Source organism: Arachis duranensis, chromosome 9 (genome assembly GCF_000817695.3).
Source record: "Arachis duranensis cultivar V14167 chromosome 9, aradu.V14167.gnm2.J7QH, whole genome shotgun sequence".
Lineage (NCBI taxonomy): Eukaryota > Viridiplantae > Streptophyta > Magnoliopsida > Fabales > Fabaceae > Arachis > Arachis duranensis.
The window spans coordinates 114089887-114099935 of record NC_029780.3 but is presented as its reverse complement, the minus strand read 5'-3'; the positions used below and the strand labels follow the sequence as shown (position 1 = coordinate 114099935).

At 33.7% G+C, this 10049-nt stretch overlaps 1 protein-coding gene across 1 annotated transcript; it reads left to right on the top strand.

Annotated features, from left to right (window-relative positions):
• Positions 1 to 3334: 3334 nt before the first annotated feature.
• LOC107467274 (monooxygenase 2) lies at positions 3335 to 8279 on the top strand. The gene is made up of 6 exons (XM_016086316.3): positions 3335 to 3471; positions 3544 to 3690; positions 4590 to 4658; positions 4779 to 4947; positions 7372 to 7600; positions 7681 to 8279. Exons 1-6 carry the CDS (start codon positions 3395 to 3397, stop codon positions 8253 to 8255), a joined length of 1266 nt encoding a protein of 421 aa, XP_015941802.1. The 5' UTR covers positions 3335 to 3394; the 3' UTR covers positions 8256 to 8279.
• The last annotated feature ends 1770 nt before the right edge of the window (positions 8280 to 10049 follow it).

The following is a 10049-nucleotide window of genomic DNA, read 5'->3' as shown; positions in this document are numbered from 1 at the left end:
AGTGAGGTCATGTGCCATCATCGGCGCGTGCGCGCATGGTACGCGTGCGCGTCCTTGGCCTGTTTCGCAATGTGCGCGCGAGCGCCTTGTGCGCGTACGCGTGCTTGGCCGAGATCAACTCTTTGGCTTTTTGTGCTTCTCTCCACTTGCATGCTTCCTTCCTTGCTTCCTTTGATCCATGCCTAGCCTATTTCAATCCTGTAATTACTAGCAAACACATCAAGGCATCTTATGGAATCAAAGAGAAATTAGGATTCATCCAAATAAGGATTAAAAAGCATGTTTTTACACTTAAGCACAAATATGGGAGAGATACAAAACCATGCTAATTCATAGGCTAAATGTGACAAAAGGTTATCAAAAATACTTTAAATTCAATACAAGACAAACCGTCAAATTGGGGTTTGTCGCGTTGGTGGAGCAGCTCCTTGGCGCCAGGACTCCTGTGGCAGCACAGTAGGCGGCGCAGAGGAAGGAGTCGTTCACACTGAAGCTTGTATGGCTACGGGATCGTGTCTGCCAGATGCCCTAGACAGACAATCCCAAGACCCTCCGACAGTACGCCAAATGTTATATTATGTTACTGATCGGAGGGTATCTGATGACGGACAATTCCAATAATCTGGTGCACCTTTGTTGGCTACCGTTGCTTCGGGACTTTACGGAGTGTAGAGCGTTTTTCTGGGGCTCGACTGTGCTGGCCTGGATGTATCAGTCCCTTTCTTTGGCGGCTCAGCGGGGCGTCACGGATATCGCTGGCTGCACTCCGTTGTTGATGTCCTGGATCTATCAGAGATTTTCCCAATGGTGTCCACCAGATAGAGGGGTCTACCAGTATCCACTGGTTGCGAGGTGAGAAATGTCTTTTTATGCATTTGAGTTAAATAATTTTGTCAAATCTTTTGGTATGTTACTTAACGAACCGTATATGCTCTCCTGTGATGTGTTAGGTTTGTTGGATTGCCGCAGTAGAGCAGGGATCAGCATGTGGCAAGGGGGATGCCACCCATTATCATCGGAGCTTAGGGCGGTCTTGATGGCCTGAGATCTGTCCGATATAACTAGTAAGCCGTCTTGTGGGGTGACGTGGCGTCTCAAATTAGTAAGAAAGAACGACAATGACTCGGTGTTCTCAAACTCAACAATGAAAAAAGCAATTGGCAGTATATTGCTGTTCCCGTCTTGCACCATTGCTATAAGCAACACTCCACCATACTTGCCATACATATGCATGCCGTCTATAGAGACAAATGGCTTGCAATGCTTGAAGGCCTCGACACATGACGGCAAAGCCCAAAATACTTTGTCGAACATGCATCAGTTGCGCACCATGAGGTGTCCTTCGTAGTACGGTTTGACGCGTAGGTCACATATGGTGCCGGAAAAATTGCTCTGCAGTGCCTGAAACAGTTTCGCCACCTTATTGTACGACTCTTCCCAATCACCGTAGATCCGTGCAATTGCCTTCTGTTTTGTCATCCATACCTTTCTGTATGAGGGTTTAAAGTGATAGCTTGCTTGGACCGCAGCTTGCAAGACCGGGATACTCACAGACGGGTAGGACTGAATCAAGGGTAAGATGACTTTGCAGATGAGACTGCTATCTAACTTGCGATGGTCTTGAGACATGATGGGTGCCAGACAGCTGTGTGGTCCACCAAACCTCCGAACCTCCCTAATCACAACAAAAAATTTATTCTTACACAACATCTATAACCAAAATAAAATATCATACAAAACTACTGAAATTCACAATTAAACTTGAACTTACCAGTATCCGAGATTCTGACGAAGGGTCACACAGAGGCTCCATTGACACCCACCGTCGGCTTGACGGCACTGCACATGGTACTTTAACTGGTCGGATTCGATCACCCGGTACTCAGCATTCATGCGAATACTGTAGTTCTTCATACCTTGAAGCACCGCCTCTCGGCTTCTGAACCTGTGTCTGACCCGAAACTCCACACTGTCGTCTAGGCTGTAATCCATTCCACAGGTGTCACAAATCGGGATCCTCTCATGCATGGCGTCCAGATCTAGAATGTGATAGTGACTTGGCACAGCCGATAGCGCCGGAATCGGGTGAGGTGGAGGCAACACATGGCGTGGCACAGTCCCTGCAGGTGTCTCCGGCACAAACTCATCCCCATCGCCACTATCGGAAGACTCACTGTCCCCACTGTCTGCCACGTAATCCTCATCCGAATCCTCCTCACCCTTCTCTGCCTCATGCTCCGGAATCACGACATGAATGGGCGGTGGTGCGAGAGGTCGGTCGTCCTGCACATAGGTTTCGTGTGCGAAACCCCCACTACCACCGTGACCCACCTCGGCGGACAGCTCCATTACCTGTTCACACATGATCCTCCCATGAATGTCAATCATCAGTCGCACATGCTCGTCCTCGTTAAGTCGGAATAGTCAAAACCGAAATACTCCATTTTCCATGGGTGCCAACAACCTATACGCCACCCTTCCGATTTCCCTCGCTTGTGTCCCACCGAACTTGCTCAATATCAAACTCTTCAAATCCGACAACGTTCCACACGCTGAGTGTGAAACAATATCGGATTCTGACATTCAAATGTCATCCCATTGTGCATTGTCGTCATTTCTCATACGACAATTTGGATAAAGAAGCACAACTATGAATGGATTGTTACTGGCCATTCAGCTTTGTTTTTAAGACAAAAAAAAGATAGTAACTTATCATATCTTGTTTATACTTTAAACGAGATACATGAAAAATCATCTCGTTTACAGTGTAAATAAAATGTGACAATCAAATTTAAATTCGTAAATACTCGTAAAAATATTTATTTCAATAAATATTATACTTATTATATTTAATAGAATAAAAAATTCCAAAAATAATGGTCCGTGATACGTTTCAATGTTCCTGAACACGATACACAGCACGTGTCGATTATTCACCTTACCCTGTCAAGAAAGTGAACAAACAAAAACTATAACAATAATGAGATCACTCTTCTATCTTTTTTGTCCTCTCTTTGCAGTTGTCTGAATCAACACGACGTTCAAGAGATTCATATGATGCTCCGCTCTCTGTTTCAAGTTTGGATTGGTACTAAAAAGTTTACTATTTCAACAAAACATTAAATAAAACAAATAAGAAATTAAAGTCTAAATTTACTTAATTAATAATTAATCTACTATTTTACTGACATCATGAAGAAAACTGCTACTAATAATAAGAAAATGAAATAATGGTACTATTATATATATACATGTGAATTCAAGGCACTATTATTATTGGTCCTACTCCTGTATTATATTATGTATATATATATATACGTATGTATTAAGCAAGCGCTTCATTACACATACACAAGCACCTTAGAATAGTAAAAATTTCAGATAAGATCGAATAATGGAGATGATAGTTGAGGACATCGTGATTGTGGGAGCAGGAATTGCTGGCCTTGCAACATCCTTAGGACTTCACAGGTATCATCTTCATTCTAATTAATTCAAATTAAACACTATAATAAGTTTAATTAATTGATTAATTATTATTAGGTTGGGTGTGGCAAGTTTGGTGTTAGAATCATCGGAGAAGTTGAGAGTTTATGGCTTTGGACTCACAACATGGACTAATGCTTGGAAGGCCTTGGATGCTCTCGGCATTGGAGACATCCTACGCCACCAACACCTACGTCTAACCAAGTAACCATGCACGCAATCATAAGATGATTTGATATGTTTGGTTAAATTGATTATATAATAATATCTACATTTTAAATTTTTAACTTATTTTCATATAAAATTATAAACTATTATTTTTTAACTTTTTATCCAAAAAAAAGATAAATATATATATAAAATCAATTTAATTAAAAAAAACATTGCGTGATACTATTCAATTACAAAATTTATTTACTTAAAGTTTATTCTTCATTTTTTAGTGAATTATTGAATAATTTTATACTACATATATATTTTGGTAATTGATTCTCAAACACAAATTGGTTCAAAAATTAGTTGAAATAATAAAATATTTTATATTTCTATCTATTTAACCAAATACTTTACTGTTATTATTATAGATCAATAATTTTTGTTTTTATATTAAATAATTGAATAATTATTAGGATATAAAATATACAATAGGGATATGCATATTTTTTTCTTAAAATAACCTTCAATAAATATAATTCATGAAAAATATGTTTCACTATTTCGAATACTCGAATAAAAATCTTTTTTATTAGAAGATAATTTATTTATCATATTGATTAATTTCAAGTTTATTACTATATGTATTTAATTTATAAAAAAATAGATTAACAATCACATTAATATTTATTAATATACTAATATTAATTATTTAATATTTTTATAATATTTAATTTTATATACTTTGATATATTTATTAATTTTTTTGTTATTTTCATGTACTATATGTTGTCTCCTACGACTTTGTTACGTTGTCCAATTTTCTTGCTTTTTCAGATGTAATTGTTTTTAAGAATTATTGATATGAACATGAATCGTTATTTTATCTACATTATTGTGATCTAGGTTTTAATTTCTTTTGTGCTAATTCTTGATCAATGGGATTGCAGGAGTGTTACGACTTCTTTGATTATGGGTCAAGAAACATCAACTACCTCTTTGAGGGGCACAGCAAAGCAGTTACGATAATAAGTTTATAGTAAACAAAATATCAAATTAAATTAAAGTAAATAAATACCATACTAATTATGTCAAGTGATACATAAAGTTTATTTTATTCTTAATTATTATGCATGCAGTTGCGGAGACATTGAAGTTCGTTGTGTTCTAAGACAGTTAATGGTGGAAGCACTTGCCAATGAGCTTCCAAGTGGAACAGTCAGATATTCCTCAAAGCTCATTGCAATAGAAGATTCTGGATTCTCCAAGATACTTCATCTTCAAGATGGAACAACCATCAAAACAAAGGTATGTTATATACGGTGTAAAATATGGATTTGGAATTTAGAATTTAATTTTAGAGTTAAATTTTAAAGTGGTCTCTGAACTTACAATCGAGCTTTACGGTCGTCCCTAAAATTACAATGATCTCAATATTGTCCCTGAATTTAACAAAGGTGACTCATAGTCGTCCCTAAAACATTTTCCGGAAAATATCCTTTATCGGCGTGATGACGTGTACTGAAAGGCACCACGGTGGATAGGTGACGTGACTGATATCGTTATTTGACTCAATTTAGTCCCTGAAGTGGTTTATAACCCTAATTTCCAATTTAAATTTCATCTGTATCCACCATTAAAAGTCACTCTCTTTCTTCTTCTCTGCTCTCTGTCTTCTTCTTCTTCTCCGCCACATCTCCTTCAACCACATCTCCTTCTTCTTCTTCCACTATTAGAAGACACTATTTTGTCATCTTCTATTTCCTTCCTCCTTTTCTCACCTTTCTTCTCTCGCTCTCTCTGTAAGTACTCTAAACCCTAAACCCTTTTCTTCTTTGTCCATTTTTTAATTTTCCAAAATTTCGTAGTTTTATTTATATTTCGCCCAAGCTTCCTAGTTCACTTGGAACCCTACCATTGTTTCTGACCATGCAGCACATCTTGATCAATTAGATCATTCTGAGGAAGCTAAAACTCTGGTCTTTGAGGTCACTTCCAAGCTTGAATCTTAAAACAGAGAGCTTGCTCTTTTCTGCTGTAAAGTGCTTGAGTCACACTCCAAGCAAGGCTCACCGAAAGGTTTTGATGTTGCTTATTGTTACATGAACCAGTTTTTTGTAGTTCTTCCTCTATTTACATAAAACGTAGGACTTTGGAGTATATATGGTTAGTGGTTTGTGTGCAATGGATAGGTCTCGTGAAACCGAGGATTTGGTTGAGAATTTGAGAGACAATGGGTGGAGCAATTGACCCTTCAGCTTTTGAATTGAAATCCATTATGTATGGTTATGGGAGGCTGGAGTTGTTCCATGATTTGCGGAGAGTTGTGGATCAAATGATTTGAGGTGGCTTTGAGATTTGACATTGTTTGCGCCAATATGGTTCTTTCAATTTTTGGCACTCATGGTGAGCACATGGAAATGGTTTCCTGGCTTAAGAAGATGAGAAGCTCAGGCATCTCATTCAACTCCTCAATCGACAATGACAACTTATTCAGGAGGTAATCGACAGTGAAAATGATTTCCAAACTTAAGGAGTTACTGGATTCTTATGTGAGAGGTAATGGTTTCGGATTCCTCGGAGGCTAAATTGAATTTGCATGGATGACATTTGGGTTCATCTTATTTGATTATGCTAATTTGGTTGAAGAAGATATGGCAGAGAAAAAAAAGAAGGAGAGCAAAGAAGAAGAAAAAGAGAGTAACTTCTAATGGTGGATACAGATGGAACTCAAATTAGGGACTAGGGTTATAAACCACTTCAGGAACTAAATTGAGTCAAATAACGATAAAAGCCACATCACCATTCACCGTGGTCTCTCTCAATACACGTCATCACGCCGTTAAGGAATATTCTCTGAAAAATGCTTCAAGGACGTCCATGAGTCACATTTGTTAAATTCAACAATATTGAGGCCATTGTATGTTTAAGGACGACCATGAGACTTAATTGTAAGTTCGGGGACCACTTTGAGATTTAACTCTTAATTTTATGTGAAGTTGAGAGTTTGATAATTTTGACGTGGGCCAATTTGAGTAAACAGTTTAATTACATTTTTTTGAAAAAAATAGCTTAATTAAGTTTTTTTTAAATAGTTTGAACAATAAATGCTTATATTAAAAATAACTTATAAATAAATTATTTTGTATTTTAATTTTTTTTGTTCTAAAATGTGTTTATTTTAAAAAAAGTGATAAAAAAAAAGCTTTTTATTATGAGAGAAATAATTTTTTTAACTTCTCTATAAGTACTTAAATAACTTCTTAGAAAACTAGAATTTGATTTTGAAAATTGTACTCAATATTAATACTACTACTTTTCATGAGTCAAAAATTCCAAAAAATAACTTTTAAAGCTGTACGTGAATTTTCAATTTCACATGAAAATAACTGTACGTGAATCTTCTCTTATTTAAATTGTTATCTAATAATTTTAAAGTTTAATTTGGATGATCATTCACTCATGTGGTCAATGTAAAAAATAGTTATTTTACTTATATAACGTTAAGTAATTGAATATATGTATATATTGATTGTACATCAAGATTAAATTCTAAACATGAAGAATAACAGTTTTCAATTATCAATTTTGCATAAAAATTACATATAAATCCCCGCCATATGATTACTCATTGACTGTAAATAAAATTCAGATAAGTTTTTAATCCATCTGATATGATGTCAAGTTCATAGCAAGAATGATTGACACTTGATTTGTGAATGAGAATTGAAGGTATTGATAGGGTGCGATGGTATAAAGTCGGTGGTTGCAAAGTGGTTAGGGTTGAGGGGAACCTCTTTCACAGGCAGATATTGTGTGAGGGGTTGTGTTAATAATAATCATGGCCATGGGCTTCAACCCAGTTTCATGCATTTCTTTGGGAAAGGCTTTCGTTCTGGTTTTCTCCCCTGTGATCACAAAACCGTTTACTGGTTTTTGACTTGGACTCCAAATAACGAAGGTCAATTATATACTTTACTCTTTCTCTTTCTTCATTCCCAAATAGCAGTATGCTCATCATTTAATTAATTTAACAAACAGAATTGGAGATGGCAAAGAGCCCAAATAAAATGAAGCAATTTGTGTTGAGCAAGCTTGAGAAAGCACCAAGTGATATTAGAAGAATCATAGAAAAAACAGAAGCAGAAGATATATTCACAGCTGCATTGAAATATAGACCTCAATGGGAGCTTATAAGAGGAAACATTAGCAAAGGTAATGTTTGTGTTGCTGGAGATGCATTTCACCCAATGGCCCCTGACCTTGGCCAAGGTGGTTGCTGTTCCTTAGAAGATGCTGTTGTTTTGGCCAGGTGTGTTGCTCAGGTCTTCAACAGAAAGAATAATGATTATGATAATAATATTATTGAAGAAGAAAAAGAAAAGGATCTTTACAAAAGAGTTGAGGCTGCATTGGAGAAATATGCAAATGAGAGAAAATGGAGGAGCATTGATATTAGTGTTACATCTTTGGTGGTGGGTTTTATTCAGCAGGGTGATTTGGATTTTGTGTCCCATTTAAGGGACAAATATTTGGCTTCATTTTTAGCTCATTTGATGGTCAACAAGTCAGATTTTGACTGTGGTAGACTAAACATTGTCACCCCTTACTCTTAGCTAGAGTTTGTTCTTCGAGATTAATATTCACTGGTCAGAAATTATAACTAAAATTTTAGTTATGAAATACAAAATTTTAGTCTTTTACTTTAAAAAAATAGAGATATAAAAGACTAAAATTTTTTAGAATAAATATTAAAACTTTAATATTATTTTTAAAATAAAATTTTTATTAAAACATAATTTAGTCCAATCTATTAAACATAAAACACAATATAAAAATTTAATTTAGTCTCTATCTTTCTTTCAAATGTAACATTAAAGAGATACATGAATAATGTGAAAAAATATGTAATTATTTTTTTATTTTTAGTATAATATAGTGGTGTGATTTTAAACTTGTTTAATCAAATTAAAAAGTGTATCTAATTTATGATATTTTAACAATGGATGGTATTTAATTGAATTTAGCTGTCCATGTGTACCAATATCTAATTAGTTTGAGTTTAATTGAAGTAAGTTATTATCATTATATTTGCTGTTCATAACATGTCTTAAATTATAAAGTAAAGTTTAATAAAGACATAAGGTTTACCTTAAAGGATGTTTTTTATTGGATACCCAATTTCTTTAAAAAATCGAACACGACGAAATGGACCAATTTGTACTTATCTAAATAAGTAATTGTCTCTACAAATTTCTCTTATTATCTGTATTTCATTTAGAAGATAAAATCTCAACAAACTCCTACAATATAAAAAAAGATAGAATTACTCCAATAAATATAATTATCTACCCTACTATAAATATACTTGACACTTCAAGTATGACAAATGTTTTAATCTATTAAAAACTTGCTTAAAATCTTTATTAATTTAAACATTTGAATCTCTTACAAATATCACTCCTGACTTTTTCACGAAAAATTAGAATAAACAGCACCTCTAACATTAACAAATCTAACACTGCCATACAAAAAAAAACTGGACTTTACATTCAAGTCCAAATTAACATTAACTCTTAGCATAGTTACCAATTGATCAACTATGAAATATGGTTATTGAACTTATGGCAACATCATATAAACTGGTTAACATATTTTAGTTAAAAAATAATATCTATATTTCTACACAATTAGCTGAATAATATCTATATATCACTAACAATATTGGGATTTTTTTATTCAACATTTAAAAAAAATGTCAAAATAGTGTAAAGAAACAGAAAAAGTATAAAAATTAATTTTTAATTTGTCAATTTTAGAATTTAGATTTTATAACGCAAAAAAAAATGTATAATCCAATTGAGGGGATTAATTCAGGTCGTGCATGAAGTCACCCTAAATGCGTTTATATTCCTTACGTTTGCTGATAACAAACGTATAAAATTATTATGCACTATCTTAGGATGAAAGACTACTGATTTTTGAAGAATTCTCAACGATCCAAAACTTGCATAACCCCAAAAGCAGTGTTGGAGCTTAATTAAGACAATAGAGTTATAATTTTTTAAATTTTTTTTTATAAAAAAATTAGTAATATTTTTTTAAAAATAAAAAATAGTTTAATTTACTTAAATATTTTATTATAATTTAAAGCATCTAAATTTAATTTTTATTTTTTATTTTTATTGCATAATAATTTTTAATTTTAAACATTAAAAATATGTTAAATTTATACTGAACTGAATGAATTTTTGTTGGCTTCACAACACAATAAAATTAAAAAATAAACTCAAATCAAATAAAAAAGATTATTTAACAAAAAAAATAAAAATAAAAAAGATCATCTAACAATCAAATTAAATAAAAAAAGTTATTTAACAAAAAAAATAAAAATAAAAAATATCTAACAA

What these genes read in the sequence shown, in the direction of transcription:
- LOC107467274 (XM_016086316.3), top strand. Translation starts at nt 3,395, where the DNA reads ATGGAGATGATAGTTGAGGACATCGTGATTGTGGGAGCAGGAATTGCT. An exon ending in TTGAGGGGCACAGCAAAGCA is followed by an intron (nt 4,659 to 4,778) that starts GTTACGATAATA and finishes TTATGCATGCAG; the next exon opens with TTGCGGAGACATTGAAGTTC. An exon ending in TTGGACTCCAAATAACGAAG is followed by an intron (nt 7,601 to 7,680) that starts GTCAATTATATA and finishes TTTAACAAACAG; the next exon opens with AATTGGAGATGGCAAAGAGC.